Source organism: Mixophyes fleayi, chromosome 5 (genome assembly GCF_038048845.1).
Source record: "Mixophyes fleayi isolate aMixFle1 chromosome 5, aMixFle1.hap1, whole genome shotgun sequence".
Lineage (NCBI taxonomy): Eukaryota > Metazoa > Chordata > Amphibia > Anura > Limnodynastidae > Mixophyes > Mixophyes fleayi.
The window spans coordinates 23899112-23923338 of NC_134406.1; the positions used below are offsets into that span (position 1 = coordinate 23899112).

The 24227-nt window shown below is 41.6% G+C and overlaps 1 protein-coding gene across 3 annotated transcripts in view; it reads right to left on the bottom strand.

Annotated features, from left to right (window-relative positions):
* CDK14 (cyclin dependent kinase 14) overlaps positions 1–24227 on the bottom strand; it is a 453985-nt gene that overhangs the window by 286512 nt on the left and 143246 nt on the right. For all 3 annotated transcript variants that reach the window (XM_075211845.1, XM_075211846.1, XM_075211847.1), the window contains one exon: positions 6325–6419. In XM_075211845.1, coding sequence (XP_075067946.1) covers positions 6325–6419 — 95 coding nt within the window. The remainder of the gene's footprint in view (positions 1–6324; positions 6420–24227) is intronic.

Genomic DNA, 24227 nt, shown 5'->3' on the forward strand with positions numbered 1-24227 from the left:
AATTTTTTGCAGGGTATGCATTCATCAAATAGTGTCATATCCTTACTAAATACATTTATTTTAGTAGGAATTTTGGAGAGTTCACTATCTGCTCAATTTCTATGGAACAGCTTATTTGAAGATGCAATTCGAACAACATGTATATGACAGTAACACATGTAGTAAGTACAGTCCAAATGTTCCCTCACTCTCATGATTTATTTGCGACCTATGTGAGGCTAAGCTGAGCAGAAATTTAGGAGAAAATGTATGTAAACCATACATGCCAACTTATGGCAAGTATGATCCGGGTGCTCTAGGAAACAGATGGGCGTGCAGGAGACGGGACTCCAAAAATCGCGTCATTTTGGCCCCCGTGACATAATGACGCACACGTGTCATTTTACAGCGGGGGAGCGGGGCGTGAATCGCGACATTTTGGATCTAATTCTGTCCACTTCACTAGGAAGTGGGCAGATGCGGGAGACTGTCATACTCTCCCGGGAGTCCGGGAGACCCACCCAGAATTCGGGAGTCTCCCGGACATTTCGGGAGAGTTGGCAGGTATGATGTAAACATTGTAATTAATGATGGGGGATCCTATTGTAATTAATGATGGGGGATCCTATAGTTGTAGGAGGGAGGACTGCGAGGTAACATTCCTTTAGTGCAGAACACGGGTGTAAATCATATCTATGTACTAGTCGGACAGCTAAACGCATTTTTAAACGCATCAAATTACGTTCATGTTAAGTAAACCTTGATACATCCAACCCATTACAATCCTGGCCAGAGCAAGATAATTATAACTAGATGAGAGTGTTAAAGAATATCAGAGATAAAATCCAAGTGAAAAATTTATTTTCTACCTCTTCACTGCCCATCTGGGATTAATATAGCAGAAAATGTACTGTATTCAAGGTAATTTTCTCTCTGTATCAATTCCACCTACTTCAATCCATCTGGTGTGTTGAAGAGTTTAATTATGCCAACGTCCCATGATTTTTACAGCTGAAAGATAGTGTATTTTTGCACAAATACCATATGTTTTCCAAGAAGCTGAAGAGGGATTAATTATGTGTTACAAGCTGCAATGCCTTCAGTACAGCTGGATAAAGTGAAAATCACAGTATTGTCTATTTAGCAGCTTGAAGCTTTAATTGTTAGCTAAAAGTACAAAATCACAATAAAGGTAACACGGATACCTAAATTACATGTATCACACTTGTATTATAGCACTGCATGCTGCGTGATGCTTTACATCTACCCATGCAGACAGCAACCTTATATGCACAATGATTATTTGTCTGCTAGCAAAAAAAAAACCTCACAGGAGTTGTTGCATAACAATTACTGCTCACTAAAAAAACATTGCAGTATTAACAGCTTGTTGGCCAGTGATAACACTAAGGAGAGTATTTATTAAGCCAGTGGCTCCCAAAGTGTGCTCTGCGGCTCCCAGGGGTGCCACGGCGCTGTTATAGGGGTGCCGTGTCCAGGGGGGAAAAAACCAAAACTTTCCAATCCGCCGGCGCCCAGGACCAAGCATCCTCCTCCCTCCTCGCTTCTCCCTGAATGTCGAGCGTGACGTCATCACGTCCGACATATTCAGTGAGAAGCGGCAGGAGAGAGGAGCCGGAAGAAAGAAGACAGAAGAGAAGACAGAAGAAATAGGAGAAAGAAGGCCAAGTATGGTAAGTAAAGAAACAGAGGGGAAATGGTGATAGGAAGCAGCAATGGAGGGGCAAAAGAATAAAGGATGAAAGAGGGCACAGAGCATGTGGATGAAGGAGGGCACAGAGCGTGTGGATGAAGGAGGGCACAGAGCGTGTGGATGAAGGAGGGCACAGAGCGTGTGGATGAAAGAGGGCACAGACTGTGAGAATGAAGGAGGGCACAGACTGTGAGGATGAAGGAGGGCACAGAGTGTGTGAATGAAGGAGGGCACAGAGTGTGAGGATGAAGGAGGGCACAGAGTGTGAGGATGAAGGAGGGCACAGACTGTGAGGATGAAGGAGGGCACAGAGTGTGAGGATGAAGGAGGGCACAGAGTGTGAGGATGAAGGAGGACACAGAGTGTGAGAATGAAGGAGGGCACAGAGTGTGAGGATGAAGGAGGACACAGAGTGTGAGGATGAAGGAGAGCACAGAGTGTGTGGATGAAGGAAGGCACAGAGTGTGAGGATGAAGGAGGGCACAGATTGTGTGGATAAAGGAGGGCACAGACTGTGTGGATGAAGGAGGGCACAGAGTGTGAGGATGAAGGAGGGCACAGAGTGTGAGGATGAAGGAGGGCACAGAGTGTGAGGATGAAGGAGGGCACAGAGTGTGTGGATGAAGGAAGGCACAGAGTGTGAGGATGAAGAAGGGCACAGATTGTGTGGATGAAGGAGGGCACAGAGTGTGTGGAGATTAAGGAGGGCACAGAGTGTGTGGATGAAGGAAGGCACAGAGTGTGAGAATGAAGGAGGGCACAGACTGTGAGGATGAAGGAGGGCACAGACTGTGAGGATGAAAGAGGGCACAGAGTGTGAGGATGAAGGAGGGCACAGAGTGTGAGGATGAAGGAGGGCACAGAGAGTGAGGATGAAGGAGGGCACAGAGTATGAGGATGAAGGAGGGCACAGAGTGTGAGGATGAAGGGGCACAGAGTATGAGGATGAAGGAGGGCACAGAGTGTGAGGATGAAGGAGGGCACAGAGTGTGTGGAGATGAAGGAGGGCACAGAGTGTGAGGATGAAGGAGGGCACAGAGTGTGTGGATGAAGGAGGGCACAGAGTGTGTGGAGATGAAGGAGGGCACAGAGTGTGAGGATGAAGGAGGGCACAGAGTGTGTGGATGAAGGAGGGCACAGAGTGTGTGGATGAAGGAGGGCACAGAGTGTGAGGATGAAGGGACACAGAGTATGAGGATGAAGGAGGGCACAGAGTATGAGGATGAAGGAGGGCACAGAGTGTGAGGATGAAGGAGGGCACAGAGTGTGTGGAGATGAAGGAGGGCACAGAGTGTGAGGATGAAGGAGGGCACAGAGTGTGTGGATGAAGGAGGGCACAGAGTGTGCGGAGATGAAGGAGGGCACAGAGTGTGAGGATGAAGGAGGGCACAGAGTGTGTGGATGAAGGAGGGCACAGAGTGTGTGGATGAAGGAGGGCACAGAGTGTGAGGATGAAGGGACACAGAGTATGAGGATGAAGGAGGGCACAGAGTATGAGGATGAAGGATGGCACAGAGTATGAGGATGAAGGAGGGCACAGAGTGTGAGGATGAAGGGACACAGAGTATGAGGATGAAGGAGGGCACAGAGTATGAGGATGAAGGAGGGCACAGAGTGTGAGGATGAAGGAGGGCACAGAGTGTGTGGAGATGAAGGAGGGCACAGAGTGTGAGGATGAAGGAGGGCACAGAGTGTGTGGATGAAGGAGGGCACAGAGTGTGCGGAGATGAAGGAGGGCACAGAGTGTGAGGATGAAGGAGGGCACAGAGTGTGTGGATGAAGGAGGGCACAGAGTGTGAGGATGAAGGAGGGCACAGAGTGTGTGGATACAGGAGGGCACAGAGTGTGAGGATGAAGGGACACAGAGTATGAGGATGAAGGAGGGCACAGAGTATGAGGATGAAGGATGGCACAGAGTGTGAGGATGAAGGGGCACAGAGTGTGAGGATGAAGGAGGGCACAGAGTGTGTGGATGAAGGAGGGCACAGAGTGTGAGGATGAAGGAGGGCACAGAGTGTGTGGATGAAGGAGGGCACAGAGTGTGAGGATGAAGGAGGGCACAGAGTGTGTGGATGAAGGAGGGCACAGAGTGTGAGGATGAAGGGACACAGAGTATGAGGATGAAGGAGGGCACAGAGTATGAGGATGAAGGATGGCACAGAGTGTGAGGATGAAGGGGCACAGAGTGTGAGGATAAAGGGGCACAGAGTGTGAGGATGAAGGGGCACAGAGTGTGAGGATAAAGGGGCACAGAGTGTGAGGATGAAGGAGGGCACAGAGTGTGTGGATGAAGGAGGGCACAGAGTGTGAGGATGAAGGAGGGCACAGAGTGTGTGGAGATGAAGGAGGGCACAGAGTGTGAGGATGAAGGAGGGCACAGAGTGTGAGGATGAAGGAGGGCACAGAGTGTGAGGATGAAGGGACACAGAGTATGAGGATGAAGGAGGACACAGAGTATGAGGATGAAGGAGGGCACAGAGTATGAGGATGAAGGAGGTCACAGAGTGTGAGGATGAAGGAGGGCACAGAGTGTGAGGATGAAGGAGGGCACAGAGTGTGAGGATGAAGGAGGTCACAGAGTGTGAGGATGAAGGAGGGCACAGAGTGTGAGGATGAAGGAGGGCACAGAGTATGAGGATGAAGGAGGGCACAGAGTGTGAGGATGAAGGAGGTCACAGAGTGTGTGGATGAAGGAGGGCACAGAGTGTGAGGATGAAGGAGGGCACAGAGTGTGAGGATGAAGGAGGGCACAGAGTGTGTGGATAAAGGGGCACAGAGTGTGAGGATGAAGGAGGGCACAGAGTGTGTGGATGAAGGAGGGCACAGAGTATGAGGATGAAGGAGGGCACAGAGTGTGAGGATAAAGGGGCACAGTGTGATGATTTCTGTACATGTTGTTGATTTATTTTTTTTGATCTTATTCCTCTTAATATTAGCTGTAAATTATTCTTTGACAGAAATATAATTAATAAAAAAAATAGAAAAAATATTAATTTTCCCTTGGATTTATGTGTATTATTATTTTTGCAAACAACTTACAAAGTATTTCTGACTTGACCTAAATACTTATTACGTTATTTTGACCCAACTACTTATAAAACGGGACTGCTCTGTAATTATTTTGGAGGGGTGTCATGAAAAAATTATTCGGAGACTCTAAGGAGGGAATTCAATTGGCCGTGTTACGGGTAATAGTAATGTGGCCTGCGCATTATTACGGTAGTTTCAACGCCAGCAGAAATCAGGGTTAAAATTACCGTAATAATAACGGTAATAACTTTAACACCGCGCTAATTCGGGGGCAGTTGAATTCCCCCCTAAGGGTGCCACAAACTGAAAAAGTTTGGGAACCACTGTATTAAGCCATAAACTATGCAGAAATGGCTTTATCCTCATGGTTAAGGCATTTTTAATGCGGGTACATACAGCTTCTGGAGTACATTAAATCTGTGCATGAGTCAAGTATTTGAGGGGCATTGCAAATATTTATACATTTGTATATTAAGTAATATTTTGGGAATAAAGTATAACGGGAGGTTAAACACAACACTAAAAACAGATATTTACCATGGGCAATATGTAACTACCTCCCAACTCTCCAGATTTAGGGGGGGGGGGGCAGTCCCTATTATGGGGGACTGTCCTCGTATTGCAGCAACCAAGTCTTTTGTCCTAACTGCAGGGAACGATGGGGGTTACGTCATGCTCACAGCAGTCTAGTGCTTTAGGAGAACTAGAATCATCCCTAGGACATAGCTACGCCCCCATCGTGATGTGACCACGCCCCAGAAATATATGGCCACGTCTCCATCACAAGGTGTGAGCTCCCCCTTCTCGCAGTCTCGATTACAAAAATCGGAATGTTGGGATGTACGTTGCTATATGTGGCTTCTGGGGAGCCCACTGCATTAAGATGAATTCACGCTCCTAAAGCCCCTGCAGGACTATATAGTCCTTTCGTATGGGAAATGATCTTGCTAAAAAGAAGCCCATTCAAAAGTGCCATGAAGGGATGCACCAGATAGGCAACGATGTTCAGATGCTCCAGCGTTCTAAGGTTGGTCGAGTCGCGTTAAGGGAGCATCTCAGTGAATGAGCGGTGAGTTAGGAATGGCCGGTTTACCTAACACAACGGTCATTCCCTGGTCAGTGTATAAATGTGTAATACAGGTTAGAGAAGGAGGTGCAGATGGCAACTTGAAAGTAACAGGTCAATGGGTAGACCGAGACCATAATTAAATAATGGAAACAACTCATTTTTCCTATGTCAAATTAATCTTTTTTTTAAGCCATTTTATTTTGTTCATCTCATAAAAATCCATTAAAACTTAAACCATTGGTACTTTATTTTCTTCCTCATCTCAGCACGCGCTCCGGACATCACATTATAAATAGCTGCAGTAGCAGAAGCACTTCCTGCGTTTTCACGCCTCTTAGAAAACCTCCAATTACAGTTCTAACACTCGTTCAATCACACGTCAGTATGCACTGCTTAAGCAGTATCACGACGAATGTCATTACATATACAGCAAGAGCTAAGTATGCTTCATCGGCCCAGCATGGATGTCGCCATTGTTAAAGACTAACATCTTATGTTGACAGTCGCTGTACATTCTCTTAGTATCACTTACCACATACTCAAAGACCAGGGTGAGCGTCTCCTTGGTGTGGATGATATCATGGAGCAGCACAATGTTAGCATGTTTCAGTCCTTTCAAGAGTGATGCTGAAAAGGAAGAAAAAGACATTGATGACATTGAGAGTACGGGGCTTGATGTGTTAGATTTTACATTTGTATTTACACACACAATCACCACACACAAGCATAGCTTTTAAAAAGGAGTCTGTATATATATATATATTCATGTCACTTATGTATATACAGCGGGTGAAATAAGTATTAAACACATCCACATTTTTCCCAGTAAATATATATTTAATGTGGCTATTGTATTGAAATTTACACCATATATATGTGTATATATATATATATATCTATAATATAAATGTCTAGTGGCGTGTGTTAGTCTGTCTGTGTGTGTGTGGGAAAAATAAAACCAAGCTGCAGCGCCACCTGCTGGGCGGAGTTATACACTGACCTACTAAATTCTTAGTGTGTGTGGAAAAAAAAATTCAGAAAGGGCTGAAATTTGGTATACTAAGATGTTTTTAATTTGTTAATTTAATTTGTTAATTGTTAAAAGTGTTTATAAAGATTTAAAAAAAATATATATATATTTCTTGAAGAAGAAGTGACAGTTGGGAGTGGTTGGTGGTTGCCAGGGGTGACAGTGGGGAGTGGTTGGTGGTTGAGGCCTGGGCTATGGCCCAAATGCATGACAAGAACCTTTTTAACACCTTTAATAGCTTGATTTGACTAGAATGCATGAGTATCATGCACGGGTTAACTTGTATATATATATATATATATATATATATATATATATATATATATATATATATATATATATATATATATATATATATATATATATATATATACACACACACACACATATACATACATACATACATACATACATACATACACACATACATCTCCCTCCAATGCAACATAGTTTTGCCCAGGTGCACAGTTACTACTTTTTTATGCTTTGCTCTCCTTAATGAATCAGGCCCATAGAGTATATGTTCTTTTAGCAAGTTGCCTACAATTTCTTGCATACTGCGGATGTCACTGTTGCTGTAGCTGGTGAAGGAAATTTAGTCCAGGACTAACAACTACCATACACCGCTATAAACAAAGGAGGAGCACCTTAACAAACCACCAAATATACTCAAAACCCAGCTGGTTAATGAATAAATTGCTCAACTGTCAGAATGGCCTATATAGCTGGAATCCCTTAGAGAAGCTGCATTATAGTAATTTACAAAACAGAATGAACATTATAATTCAAACAAACCTTCTAGTGAATAAGTCACATATGGAGTCTTACTAGAAACACCAAGAAGGAAAGTTAAAAAACATACATTCATTAAAATGCAGAAAGATAACGTGAAATAAATGCCCTGACTGCAGTGGTGTATCCACCAAGGGTGTCCTGGTCTGTGGTCCTGGCCTTACTGGGGCCTAAAGGGGTCGGCCTGGCATTGACGTCCTTCCTGTTGGCATCCCCTATAGCACTATAGTAACATTATACTTTTCAGAGCAGTTGTTTGCACCTCTTGGTTGATTATGGAACCTATTTGATGACGTGTAAGTTATGTCTCCCTCATCCTTTTTCACCCTTATACTCTTTTTTGATTCATAAACGCCTGTACCTCCCCCATTATCTGTAAAACCTACAACACAATTTTGTTTAAAATAATAATCCTTACTGCAGAACCTGCAAAACTCAAGATAAATCCAAATAAATTAATCCTTTACTTAAAGGACCTCAGAATCATATAACTGCCTACTCTCCCGAAATGTCCGTGAGCTCCCTGAACATTGGGAGAACTTTCGGACAGGTAGACTAAAATCCCATATCTCTGCTGTGCCTCTAGTACTACAAGAAAATGTCCGCTGCCGCTCTCCATAAACGAGGACAGAATTTTTTATATGCTTAAGAGACAATATTTTCCTCTATTTTTCCAATGAGATTAAGTAATGTATTTCAGGAAATATATCTGTACTACAAGAAAACAGCCACCGCTTTCCAGCACTCTAAGGGGCAGATTCAATTTGGACTTTACGGAAATCTCTGTTCATTTTTCTTCGCGCTGCATAGAGGTGCTCAGAAAAATGAGGCGAAATTACTTACCGTAATAACCAGCAATAAGCGCATCTGAACATCAAGGCAATGTTCAGCGGCACCTTGCGCTGAATTGAATCTGCCTCTAAACCTTCTCCTAAGAAATTCTGGACTTATTTTTTAGGCATGTCACAGTATTTCGGGATAAACATCTATTGTAAAACCTTTGCAGAAACTAACATAACAACGTACCGTAGCCCCATCCATGGTACTCGGCTCCTTTAAGTTCTATCAAACAAAAATATTTCATCAGCACCTGCGTTAGTACTTCCTGATTACACAAAACCTTTTATTCTGTTCAATTATGAAAGATCTGGGATTACACTGGGGATTCTTACGCAACAATATGGCAATAAACACAGAGCACAATTTCTCAATGATTTAATGCTACCTATCACTTCTCACATCTCAAACCTCATGATGAGGTTACAAAGTGAAATGCTTTAGCTGATTCTGCGGCTCACCCCAGGCTACACATCTATGTCCTTTATTACTTTCACTTTTAGCTGATCACTTTCATATGGCTGCCCCTTATGGATTATCCATTTTACCAGGAGATTGGCAAGATGTTTGCGGCATCCTTATCTCCCGTGGCCCTCTCATGATGGTCACCTAGTAGCATCTACCGTCCTTCTCTCGCATACAGCTCATGAGCACCTTGCTATAGCCAGGTTCCGGAACTCACATAACGTAGTCAATCAGTATACACACACCCACACACGTCAGTTGTGTAACGAAACATAACGGTCACCGCCCACAGTAAGTTCTCAGCGCGCGACCACACTACCAATCACAAACTGAGCAGCGCCACAAGCCGAGCAGCGCCATCACAACCAGCGCGGACGAAGTACGCATGCATCGGACTCTACACACAAGCAGCCAGCAGGCACCGTTTTAATGATTTAGTCGCCAACCTGCTACGCTCGACAGGGCAATTCAAGTCCACGTGGACCAAACATCAGGGGGTAAATGTATCAAGCTGAGGGTATATTCTACAAAATGATAGCTAGAATCTGATTGGTTGCTATAGGCAACATCTCCACTTTTCAAACCCGCTGGAAAACTCTCAGCTTGATACATTTACCCCCAAATGTTAAAAAGTAACTTGTAAAACTTGGAAAATCCGTTGGAAAAGGACATTCCACAGCATGATTCCTTCATGCAAGGTTAAATTACTGCTAGTGCAAAACACGAAAAATAGGTATCAGTACCCTGCTTACATAATCCTGAACCAAGCTCTACACCCACGCTTACATTCTCTTTGAATTAAATTTTAACTTAAAATCATATTGGAATTGAACTTAGGGTCAGGCTAGTTTGTTTTGGGGTGAATGGTTATAGTAGGGTTAGAGCTAATTTAAGTGTAACCCTAACTCTAAAACAAACAACTATTAAAAAAAAAAAAAAAAAAAAAGTATTTGAAAATGACATGCAGCAATTTTTGGGTGTATGCTGCTGGTCTCCTAAATATACCTAGGGTTTGGGAAGAGGCACTACATTCGATGGAAACGCATGTATTAGGGCGGTACCAGTGAATATTGATTTTTCCACATTACTGGCATTTACATTGTCTATAATAATCAGACAAAATACAGTGTAATACAGAGCTATAAGTGGCCTTGTCCTACTCTGGTCCAGATGACTTGTAGCCTTTGAAAATGTTAAATTCATCAGCTCTTCCCCATCATTAGTCATGTCCCCACAATATTAAAGACTCCTGATGAAATAACAGGCATGATATACTGTAGCAGCCAGTTTTAATTAGGAGAAAATGAAAAGTTAATTTTAATAGCAATTTAAAACTCTAGTAACTGCCTTTTGACTGATGGAACTTATCAAGATCAAGTTAAGAATCTCCTGAAATCTTTCAGTAATTTTTCGTACTAATGTATATTTAATGTCCTATCAATATGGTGTGATGATTTATTGTTTAAACATCTTGCACAAGTTCCTTCTCAGAGGTTATATAGTGCACTAGATTACATCTAATATCCTATATATGGAACGCTTTGACAGGGTGAAGGTGCTAGATAAAGTACATAATGTATTTTGTGTCTATATCCTCTTCTGCTGTCACAAAACTATATGCATTAAAAGGTTTTATTTGTATTTAAAGTCATTATTTTCTGTATAAATACTAGAGATGCTCAGGCTTGGTTCCTCGAGAACCGAACACACCCGAACTTAGGGGATCCGCGAGCGCCCTCGGAATTGAACACGAGGCAAAACGTCATTGTGACATTGTCGGATCTCGGGAGTTTTGAATTCCTTTTAAAGATCCAACATCACGGTGGGTGGGAGGGAGGGCGGACCCCCATTTATCTTTTCTGCCACTGCTGTGTGCCAATGTGTCCTAGATGTGGTAGGAACTGCCGTGTGTTTGTTCCATTGCTCTGTCGCTTACCATCCAGCCAGGTCACTGCAGTCTGAAACTTCTCCAGAGTTGAGTACTTGGAAGAGCCACCTATGAGGGCAAGTCCCAAATTGTGGGACTTGCCAACAATGTTCGGAATACACAGCCTGCAGTGAATGGTGGACAAGAAGCTGGATCTCTGCATTCTGCAGCTTGATAGAAGATTTGTGTTGACCACAGTACAGACTATATGCCGAAACCTTTTTCCAGGGTTTTATGCCTGGAGAAGAAACAGTTACTGTGTCCAGCAGAGTGATCAGTAGACAGCAGCAATTCTACTAGTTGTAGAGTAGAAGGAATAGTGATAAATTGTTTAATTTGACAGTAGTTTTCCTTTAAACTAATTCCCTTTTTGTATTATTATTATTATCATTTATTTGTTAGGCGCCACAAGGTATCCGCAGCGCCGCACACAGTACTAACAGTAGACTATACAGGGTGAGACCATACAGAACAATGAACAAAAAGTACCAATACTTCAGAAACTTCGGCCAGTCATATGCAGTAAAGACGGAGCGGAAGAACAGGTATGGAGACAGAAGGGAAGGGGGCCCTGCTCATAAGAGCTTACGTCCTAAGGGAGGGTAAACAGACCAGGCACAAGAAGAGCCAGTTGAGGCAAGAGGAGAGAAGGGAGGACGAGCTAAAGGGAGGAGATGGGGGTTAAGTAGATGGTTGGTAGGCTTTGAGGAAGAGGTGAGTTTTGAGTGCACGTTTGAAGGAGCACAGAGTAGGAGAGAGACGAATGGAACGAAGGAGGTCGTTCCAGAGAAGACATCTTTACATAATTCCATTGTATCCAAGCTCGCTTGAGGTGACCAATACAAAGACCTGTGTCGCTACACAGGCAACTAGAGCCAGTATTTGACATTAATATACTGTATATCACAGCTTGAGCAGAAAAGAGCTGAATAATATATATATATGAATAAACTAAAATGTCCATCATGGTCTCTTTAAGTTTTCTGTAGCCAGTTGCCATATTAGGAGGCAAATGCTTATCTTACAAAGTAGACAGAGTGTGGCTGACAGGCTTACAGACTTTCTCTGCAGAAATGTTCTGTGTGGAGTGATACACAATAATATGGCCAGTGTGATCACATCGGTTCGACTGGTTTCCATCAGATCCCATTACAATTCTGTCCTAAAGATCTGGGAGGTAACTTAACCTGTACTATGTATGCTCTTTCTAGACGTAAACAACCTACAAACCAATATTGCTGTGTGACTGTATACTATAGCCCCGTTAGCCCCTATGCCAGATGCAATTTGGCTGGACCAATACACAATCTGTTGCATTTAATCTCACCTATCAAACTCCTATTTTCCTTTAGATTGTAAGATTGCTCCTTTTAGTTCTTGTTTGTTCCCATTTGGACAGCAATGAGATGTTTTATGAATTGAATGCATCTGTGTGCAAGAGTAGTGGTTGGGCCCTTCCCTCATGTGACAAGGGGAGAATGGTGGGGGAACATATGTGATATATGCCCTCCCTACTCTTGTCACATATGTTTCCCCACCCACACTTCCCCAAAATCAGCACTTTGCTGGCAGAATCAGGGCGGCTGGTAGACTTTGCTGCTCTCTCCTACCTCTGAATACCTGATGCTGCTGCTGGTGTTGCTGGCTACCTTATGCTGCTAGTGACTACCTTATGCTGCTAGTGACTACCTGATGCTGCTGCTGGTGTTGCTGACTACCTTATGCTGCTAGTGACTACCTGCTGCTGCTGCTGCTGGTGTTGCTGGCTACCTTATGCTGCTAGTGACTACCTGACTACCTTATGCTGCTAGTGACTACCTGATGCTGCTGCTGGTGTTGCTGACTACCTTATGCTGCTAGTGACTACCTGATGCTGGTGTTGCTGACTACCTTATGCTGCTAGTGACTACCTTATGCTGCTAGTGACTACCTTATGCTGCTGCTGGTGTTGCTGACTACCTTATGCTGCTAGTGACTACCTGACTACCTTATGCTGCTAGTGACTACCTGATGCTGCTGCTGGTGTTGCTGACTACCTTATGCTGCTAGTGACTACCTGATGCTGCTGGTGTTGCTGACTACCTTATGCTGCTAGTGACTACCTGCTGCTGGTGTTGCTGACAACCTTATGCTACTAGTGACTTCCTGCTGCTGCTGGTGTTGGGATCCTGTATGGAAAATGAAAAGGTCCAATTCATGACGTGGAAAGCCAACAGAGTGAACATTTTAGGCCTCTCAAACAGCCCTGACATTAAATCAATAACACCCACATTTGATAAATAGACCTCCTTCTCTCTGAATGGTCCCATCATTAAATTATTAGCCCCCACATTTAATAGACACACATTGCATTAGTATCCCCTACAATATATTAATAGCCTGAACAACCCCACATTACATTAATATACCCCCACATTTAATAAAAAAAATGACCCATAATAAATCAATAGCCCCCACCTGCTGCTACAGATGGGGCCCTAGTCGGAATCAAGCCCATGACCCCAAGTGGTGTGAGGTAGAAATGCTAAGCTCTGTGTCACCGTTGTACCCTGAAAACTTCATATCCAGGACAGAGGGGAATATTTAAATAGTTTCAAAGTTCGATAAGCAAAATGACAAATGTATTTCCGCTACTGACAGCAACAGTGGCAGCAGCTAAAAAGCTCATTCCAGATAAGTTTACCTCAAATGACTTATTCTGCACACAGCATGAGGTTAGTAAATAGGTTTTAACAGATATGTAATAGGCACAGGACTATTCCAAAGATTCACATGAACAATGGCATAACGATAGTCACCTACATTACAGTGCCTGAATCAATAAATTCATGTATTATAATATAATATTGTCTGACTTACATTTCAGCTGCACAGATCAACATGAAATCATATCTTAAAGGAAGTTTAAGCTCTATGGGCCTGAGTCATTAAGGAGAGCAAAGCATAAAAAAGGAGTAACTTTGTACCTGGTCAAAACCATGTTGCATTGGAGGGGAAGGTAAATATAAAATGTGGGGACAGATTTATAGTTGGGGTAGGGTATGTCCAAGATCAACTTTAAATCTCAGTGTAAAAATAAAGCTATCAAGTATTTCTGTGCTACATGAAAAAGCAGCCAGTATTTTCCTTACGTGCAAACTAATAAACTAATTTGCACCCCTCGCATGGTAATATGGTTCGTCCTGGAGAGAATTTACTCCTTTTTTGCCTTGTTCTCCTTAATGACTCAGGCCCTACAAGGTTATTGCAGCTGTAGATTCTTAGTTAAAGTTTTAACATAGCTTTGAAAACATGTATTTTAATAGTCACAAATATGGAGATAATGTTTCCATATTTCCACATGTTGGAAGGCTTCGGTAGAGTAAGGATAAGCAATCATTCTACCCGGTGGCGCAAATAGAGGTTTTATGGGCCCAGTACAAATATATATATTTGTACTGGGCCCATATGTATGTATATATATACACATATACACACACACACATATACACACACACATATACATATATACACTGCCCCTTATGACATCTTTCCCTGGGAGAAGGAAGCATCAGTGTTGGCAGTCAGAGGTCCAGTTACTGCACTAACCTCCAACTGGATGTTGGGTTTTAGTGCAAGGGGCAAACTAAAGCCTTGTCAGCCAGTAATGGCGCAGACCGTCACTAGCTTCATCCCTTGGAAGTCGCCCCCTTTCCCTACTTTCTCCTAGTACAGTTTTCCCAGCAGCAGAACCCTTCTGCCTCCAACATGTACCCTGACGTCATAGATCAAAGTTACTACAGCAAAGTCCACAGTGAAAAGGTAAATAAAAATTAAAAAAAATACAAATGTCCCTAATCTGTAAGCAAATATTATAAATGTACCAATTATTTGCGAATGACTCCTAAGAACAACATAATTTGCATTATTTGTTTCAGTCCTTGTGGTGTTTACTTTTTTCATGCCAGGATTCACCTTTCTGTGTCTGAGTCCTATTGTCATAACACAGAGGGAAATAAAGGAGCAGAGAATAAAGAATTGCTAAAATTATTTGCAATGTTATGAAAGATAAACCAAGTGAAACAGAATAAAATGGTAGAAGAAAATAACGGGTGAAAGTCATTCATACAGACATTTCCCTGGGTTAAAAATACCAATTAAAAAGGGAAAAAAAACAGTTTATAATGTCCCTATTAGCATCCCTGTGAGCCATTTAAAGCCCGATAGTCAGATCCAATGTATGTAAATGAAATGTATGTATATTGAACATATGTAAATCAAATGTATGTATCTTACATGTATTTTGCCTTGACTGGTCTTTCTAGACAAATCTTATTTGCTTCCTTAATACGACAGTTTCTTCCTGTACATAATTAGTGTTCGAGTCGCCCATTGTCCCACATTACATGCTACATCAATGACCAGGATATTCTGCCTGCACTGACTGATACGACTTTGCTTTTCTTTCCCACAATAAGTAAAAGGGACCGTTTACTTAATAATAACTTGTCTTTAAATAGAAGTTCCCAAGACAACGAATTTTACATTATTTACTTTGTGTATGTAGCGCTATACAAAGTATTGTGCTGACTTTATACTATAATTTTATATGTTGCAACTGCATTCTGCCACTAAGGGGTCTTATGCCTAAAAATAAGATTATTACATTACCTGGATAATGAGTTTAGTAGCCCACTAGTCAACCCCCATCCCACCCAACATTCCAGGTCCGTTGTCTTCTATTCCAGGGTCCCAGTCACGCACAGTTGTCCTTACTAAAGAGGTTGTGTTGTTATGTGGTAGATCGTATAACGATATTTCCAGTTTGACATGTACCTGATGAAACACCCCATGTGCTATCCAGCCTTGTTCTGCTACTACACTTTCATTCATTGTCAAACTGGGAATGATGTTATGATAGTTACAGCTTAGGAATCCAACAGCTGGAGTCCCCCAGGAAACAACAAGGCACCAACACGCGGGGGTTGTACAATACTTACAATAAAATAAAAGTTAATTTTTGGTGAGAAATGGTTAATAAACTTTACAGGGCTGAGTCATTAAGGAAAGTTAGGCAAAAAAAGGAGTACATTTTGTCCAGGACAAACCATGTTGCAATGCAAGGGGTGCAAATTAGTTTATTATTTTGCACATAAGTTAAACACTGGCTGCTGTTTGATATAGCACACAAATACTTCATAGCTTTATTTTTACACTGAAATTTAAAGTTAATCTAGGACATGCCCTACCCCAAATATAAATCTGTCCCCACATTTTAAATTTATCCCTCCCCCCTCCTCCAATGCAACATGGTTTTGCCATTTTTTTGCTTTGCTCTCCCTAATGACTCAGGCTCTATGCGTCCTTTTTGCACCAAAAGAAATACCACTCAAAAAGTATTCAGGAGCACTGTATTGCACACTACAATAAATGTTATCTATACGTGAAGGAACTAACCCATGTTACTGATTATCATACAAAACAAGTCAGTGGACGCTTACTTGGGTATAGACCTGACCCGCAATATAAGTAAAAAGCAAATGGGCTGATATCAAAGTTATCACGTTCGTCAAGAGATCATAAACTTTGTGTAGGCAGTAGTGTTAGAGGATTCGTAGCTTCCAAATATCCAAACACCACAGCTGGAGGTAAAGGATGTGATCAGTTGATTAGTAAAGGTTATTAGAAAATCAATAAATGTGTCGTTGGATTTCGCAGGTTTTGGATTCCATAAGTACCTCCCTCCCCAGGAAATCCAGCGCCATTGCTTATAAAGAAATAGGGGTAGCAGTGTTCTTGTCACTCTCCATTCTCCAGTGACATTGCTCAGTGCCATTGCTCACACAGAAACAGGGGTAGCAGTGTCCTTGTCACTCTCCAGTCTCCAGTGACATTGCTCACACAGAAACAGGAGGGGTAGCAGTGTCCTTGTCACTCTACCATTCTCCGGTGACATTGCTCAGTGCCATTGCTCACACAGAAACAGGAGGGGTAGCAGTGTTCTTGTCACTTGCCATAAATTGACTGGAAATGACTGGAAATTAATGTTATTGAGGTTAATAATAATGTAGGAACAAAAAAAGAGCCAAATTATGTGATTTTAGCATTTTTTAGCAATTTTTTTTTTTTTAAAAAAAAATAAAAATACAGATCTAAAACCAAAACACGTGAGGGCGGTTTTGCCAAAACACAAAGTTAATACGGATCCAAAACCAAAACACGGGGGTCAGTGAACATCCCTACTGTATATGGCTCAGTTTAACCATCACCAAGGTAAATACATGTAGATGTAAAATATACCAATACCTTCCTGACAAAAGAGTTGTTTTCTTACCCACATGCAAAGGCAGAGACATTGCCCTAAATGCATGTCTTAAAACTGACAGGATATAAATGTATGCAGTGATTATATCACCGACTTCACAAGTCCCGATCCGTGTGGATTGTCACACCCCTCCCACTTGTGCTGATCCGGAGGACACACTTATCATCTGGAGGGAGCTTCAAGCACTAAAACATGAATATCAATATGTTCTCCATTAGGATCTATATGTCAGCATCTGACATAAAACCGCAATGTGCTTTTCATGTGTGATCAGATCCAGTCCCTACAGTTTATAAATGAATAAGAGCATATTAGGTTAATTATACACATATACATGTATCATGTTATATCACACTGCTTATATGGGGACATTTTATACAGAAGGACAGAGAATCGATGCTGTAACAGTAGATATATATATCTTCTCTATGGCTACCTTGGAAGTCAGTGTTCAACCTTATCCATTGCTGATAGGTACATATGGCAGTTTTCCTAACATACTTATTAAAAACATAAATATTAAAAAGAAAAACATGTTCATAACCATCTGTGCAATATTACAACTCAGAAGTAATTACAAGTAGAGATGTTCACTGACCACCGTGTTTTGGTTTTGGTTTTGGATCTGGGTTAACTTTGTGTTTTGGTTTTGGCAAAACCACCCTTGTGTGTTTTGGTTTTGGTTTTAGACCCTGATTTTTTTCTAAAATCACATAATTTGGCTTTTTATATCCCTACATTGTTATTAACCTCAATAACATTAATTTCCAATCATTTCCAATCATTTCACTTGACAATTTTTGTCAAGTGACAAGAACACTGCTACCCTTCCTGTCTCTGTGTGAGCAATGGGACTGAGCAATGTCACTGGAGACTGGAGAGTGACAAGAACACTGCTACCCTTCCTGTCTCTGTGTGAGCAATGGGACTGAGCAATGTCACTGGAGACTGGAGAGTGACAAGAACACTACTACTTCTGCTTCTGTGTGAGCAATGGCGCTGGATCTCTTGGGGAGCGAGGTACTTATGGAATCCAAAACCTGCAAGATCCGACAACACAACAATGATATTTTGCCTTGATTCAGATCCGAGGACGCTCGAAAGCACCGAGCCGACTCGCAAGCCTACTCGGATCCCCTAAGTTCGGATGGGCTCAGTTTTCAAAAAACCGAGCCCAAGCATCTCTAATTACAAGGGTATACTAAGCAAGCACTTGAAGAATGGTTTGACTCTGCATCATCACCTGTAGACCACAAGTGGTACTGCAAGCAGCTGTGTTTATTTTCTATCTCCAACTTTCCAACCTATGTTAATTACATTAGGGAGACTCCATTCTCCACATAGCCAACTCCTCTCTCTCTAATTAAAAAAATAAAGAGATAAAAAATATATGATTGGTTGTTATTTGTATGAAACAACTGAATCATATGTAGTGTTAATTTATTCTTTGGGTTAACTTTTAATGCTTAGTTTTATTTTCTATTTTTCTGGTTGCTATGTGGCAGTCAATCATTTATTAAATGATTACCCTCCAACACAGCCCCTTCCAAATGCTCCCGAACCTCCCACTTAATCTGCTGTGGCCGTAACCTGTGCAGAATTAATTGATGTAAAAACAAAAGACACCCTACTAATCAATCCATTCAGGATAGGTAATTGTAGTAGTAAATGAAGTGGAAAGTTGAGGAACAGATACTTTGTACCAGGTGGAAGGGGTCTGGCTACACAATGGAAGGAGCTTTCAGCAGGTGACAGTACTACAAACAGTAAACATGAATAAAAAAAATTACAGCAAACTATATACTTTTGATTTTATTTCTAAAATAATCAACTTCTTCGTCAAGTGTCACTTTGTAAAGCAGGTCTTGCAAATAAAAAAATAAATAAAAATAAATAAATATATATATATATATATATATATATACACACACACACACATATATATATATATATATATATATATATATATATATATATGTGTATATATTATTTTTTATCTAGAAGAGGGGACTTGGTGGTTGTCCCCTGCATAAATGAGCTCAGGAACTCACAATGGGGTCTGTGTCAAGTAGTTTTTGGGGAAACCTCTGGGACCTGCCCTTGCTGGCAGTCCTGAAGGGTTCTCCTCCCAGAGGGGTGTTTTGTGATTACCAAGAAGACTGAAGTGGACACAAATGGATATATTTACTAAACTGCGAGTTTGAAAAAGTGGAGATATTGCCTATAGCAACCAATCGGATTCTAGCACTCATTTATTTACTGCATTCTACAAAATGACAGCTAGAATCTGACTGGTTGCTATAGGCAACTTCTCCACTTTTTTAAACCCGCAGTTTAGTAAATATACCCCAGAGTCCAGGATCACCTTGGAGTATGTGGAATAGGTACAGTTATGGTTTGGAAACGTCACTGTATAAGTGTACGGTATCCAAGACTACAGTGGCATTGTGATGCCTGGAAACGCCTCCCCCCTAAAATGCTACATTATAAACGGCTGAGGCCATTTTCTTCCCACAGCACGTTCTATGTTGCTGTACTGCTTACTGTACAATGGGGTTGGTTTTGGGGTTTAAAAGGGACAAGGTGCATACATGATCTACGGTCACAGTGTGATTGTCCAACATTGGTAGACAATATTATTCTACAGCCAGTGCGACAGAACCATGAGGTACACAGCGTCAATTTTATTTCAGTGTAAAAAATCTTTAGCATAAGAAACATATATACTTCGTTATTTTTTAAAAAAAACGTTAGATATCTGGACTGCATTTCACCTAGATACCTACACAAACAAATGTCATTTCTGCTCCTGTTTCACAAGAATAAAACAGTATGATTTATACACAATGAGGTACTCTGCATTCTGCATTCTATTGGGTAAATGGGAAAAATGTGTCTATGCACACATCAAACCTTATTACACCCATATATCATCAACATCAAAAAGGATTCCTAGGTGCGCACACCCCAGTTTAACATAAAAATAACTATTTCAGTAGCAATATATTTCACGCTAGGAACATTTTTGCTCTAAGACCTATCAATGTAATAAATTCTTGGTTATGTGTGATCTTCCGAAACACATAGTTACATAAATAAAAGCATTGCCTGCACCATCCTGGGGCTCATCAATACAAATACTGGAACATTAAAAGCATGTTTAAGTCTACATTATGTTTGATCCTTTTTAACAAGACTATTACACATGTTATATAATTTTGCACAGTCTTCTAAAGTGTCGAATCATATACCATGATGGTTACATTAATATATAACATGTTTATGTTAAATGCAGCACACTAGTTTGTGACACTCTGCAAGTTTACAAGCAGTAGAGAGGCGCAGTTCTGTCTGTATTTTATAATATATTATTATATAACTGACCCTAAGCAGATCCTGCTGTTTCTCAGTAGAGATATTCAGGTATTTGTTCGTAAAGCCACTGAGGACCCATTGACGTCAGCAGAGGGTTAAGCAGTTTTACAACCCAGTCATGCATTCTTCCTGACTTTAACAGAAAAAGTGTGAAATTATCAAGCAATGTATTCAATTGTAATGTTTTTTCCTTTAAGCTACTGAATCTCATTTTATCCTTTAGGTTCTCTTCTATCCATTGAGTACTGTAGATAATCCACATCTGGTACAGAATGTCTAAATACCTCTCTGGTTCTTGTGTTAATATATCATATTCTTACTGGGAATCAAAACCAGGAAATATAAAACAAAGAAAATATACTGTTTCCAGGGCTGGTATAATGCAGTAACCAAAAGGAGATTATCGATGTGTACACGTTACACGGTGGAGGCAGCCATTAGTGCGGAGAACCAATAGTCAGCCAAGCAATCCACAATGAAATAAGGCACAACATGCTTCATACTTCAGAGTAGAGATACTCACTGACTCCCGTGAACTGGTTTTGGTTTTGGATCTGGATTAGCTTCGTGTTTTGGTTTTGGCAAAACGACCTCGTGTGTTTTGGTTTTGGTTTTGTATTTTTTAGAAAAAAACCTAAATTATGCTAAAATCACATAATTTTCCTCCCCCCCCCCCCCACACACATTATTATTAACCTCAATAACACTAATTTCATGTCATTTGCAGTCAATTTTGACCACCTCACAGATCCTAATATTATTTTCATACACTTTCGGACAAATACTGCAGCGATCTGGCTGGATGGTAAGCGGCAGACCAATGACACAAACACACGGCAGTTCCTACCACATCTAGGGCACATTGGCACACAGCAGTGGCAGAAAATAAAAATGGTGCAAGAAGGAATTGTCCTTGGGTCCGCCCTCCCTCCCATCCACCGTTGCGCTGGATCTTAAAAAGGTATCCAAAAATCACAAGATCCGAGATCTGATGACGTCACAATGACTTTGCCTCGTTTTCAAATCCGAAAAAGCGCGAAGGTACCGAGCCACTTGGATCTGCTAAGTTCGGGTATATTCAATTCTCTGGAAACCGAGCCTGAGCATCTCTACTTCAGAGATGTCACTAGGTCATAGATGGCATTACCATGGAAATTGGTTCAAGTTAAACCATGGTTACCTCCACTATGTCTGGTTGACACACACTTTGTCTCAAGTCACATATGCGCACAAATGGGTAAATGTATCAATATGCGGTTACTTAAAACCGCTGATTTTTGGCAGCTTGCTGTCATTTCAATTTTATTAAAAGGCAATGGCCATCGGGTTTTGCCTTTAATAAAATGGCCGTTTTAAAAATTGATGACAAAATGCAGAGAATCAGCAGATGTTTAGTAACTGCATGCCTTAGTAATGTCTGTAGTGTACATGGATTTAGTGGGCTGCATTCTCACCCCCACTTCCACCACTGATGTCATGGCAATAAAAAGTATTCACCTCCTTTGGCATATTTTCACATTTTATTTATGTACATCATGGAATCAAAATGGATTTGCTCTGGTCTGTATTTTATTTGCAGGTTACAGCTGTTTTTACGTATTTGGCAGAATTTTGCGTTTGTGGTCATCCATTCTGATTTCCGTGAGGTAAAAAAACTAACATTTGGAAAATACGATATAGTGAAAATACTTCTTTATATGCCCTATAAAGAGTGTGTAACTATTTACAATTTGCATGTTGAGCAGGAAACTATATCCTGCACTAACCAGGGCAAAACAGTCTGTGTGCAGCATACTTACCGATTGTATTCCTCTCCCCTTTGGGAGACCCTGCAGGAGAGATCAAGTGAGGAGGGGACGTGTCACAGGAAATCATGTCATCAAGGCTCCAGCCCCGCCCCCTTCGCTAGGAAGTATGCCGGATGCGGGAGAATGGCCTACACTCCCGGGAGTCTGGGAGAACACCCAAAATCCGTGTAGCTCCCGGACATTCCAGAAGAGTAGGCCAGTAGGGTGTGTAGTTAGGAACAAGCCTGTATCATGCTCTGAAAGTACATTCAAATTCATACTACTAAAACTCCAAGTCCTTTCATTTCTTGGAAGTTTTTCCTGAACTGGAGTGACTGTTCAACTTTTTTTTGTCCCCAACCTTTCACTGTTTCAAAGACTGTATTTTCCAATATTGTATGTTCCAGAATGTCTGAAAGAGCAAAAGAAAACTTGATGCACTCACCACAGGAAGCACATTACACGATGTGCTAAATTCTACCACATTGGGTACACTGTAATATATACCGTGTTATCTAATAAATGTGGTGGGATGAATATAAACCTGTGCTGTAAATACAGCATCTGGCCACCAGACAGGCAGATAAAGGGCTCATATCCTGTGAGCTTTATGGGAAATATTGGAGCACAAAATTCATCTTTCAGATTGCTGACAGACGTTAGAATACATATGAATGTTTCATGCAGAGGTAACTAAACATGTCTCTGAGAGTACATATGCTGAGTGCAGAAAGGTGGAAAGAGCCACGTCCAGGACACACCAAAATTAATGTTTTAAACAACACATGAAAATGACATTTTCCTTTCATATGATGGAGAGTTCAAAAGTGACACAGACATGAATGACCTGAAAAATTAATAATATATTGCGGACGCTCAAGAGCAACAGCGAAAAAGTACAATATCCAACAGTATAAGTTAGGCCTGGTGTGGTACTCAAGAGCAGGGGTCGGCAACCCCTGACACGCGTGCCAGACGTGGCGCGCAGACCACTTCTGTATGGCTCTACTGCTGTCAAACTAAAACAGATGAAGATGGTGGAACTGTTTCAGTCAGTTGCTTAAGTGAAGTAGCTCGTGGAACAGAAGATCGGCATCTAACGTAAGTTTGAGGCAGAATATGACCGATGGCATAACTATAGGCACAATATGACTGGGGCATAACTAAGAGGCACAATATGACTGGGGGCATAACTAAGAGGCACAATATGACTGGGGGCACAACTAAGAGGCACAATATGACTGGGGCATAACTAAGAGGCACAATATGACTGGGGGCATAACTAAGAGGCACAATATGACTGGGGGCATAACTAAGAGGCACAATATGACTGAGGTCATAACTAAGAGGCACAATATGACTGAGGTCATAACTAAGAGGCACAATATGACTGAGGTCATAACTAAGAGGCACAATATGACTGAGGTCATAACTAAGAGGCACAATATGACTGAGGTCATAACTAAGAGGCACAATATGACTGGGGGTACAACTAAGATGCACAATATGACTGGGGGCACAACTAAGATGCACAATATGACTGAGGGCATAACTAAGAGGCACAATATGACTGGGGGCATAACTAAGAGGCACAATATGACTGAAGGCATAACTAAGAGGCACAATATGACTGAAGGCATAACTAAGAGGCACAATATGACTGGGGGCATAACTAAGAGGCACAATATAACTGGGGGCACAACTAAGATGCACAATATGACTGGTGGCATAACTAAGAGGCACAATATGATTGGGGGCACAACTAAGAGGCAAAATATGACTGGGGCATAACAGGCACAATATGACTGGGGGCATAACTAAGAGGCACAATATGACTGGGGGCATAACTAAGAGGCACAATATGACTGGGGCATAACTAAAAGGCACAATATGACTGGGGGCACAACTAAGAGGCACA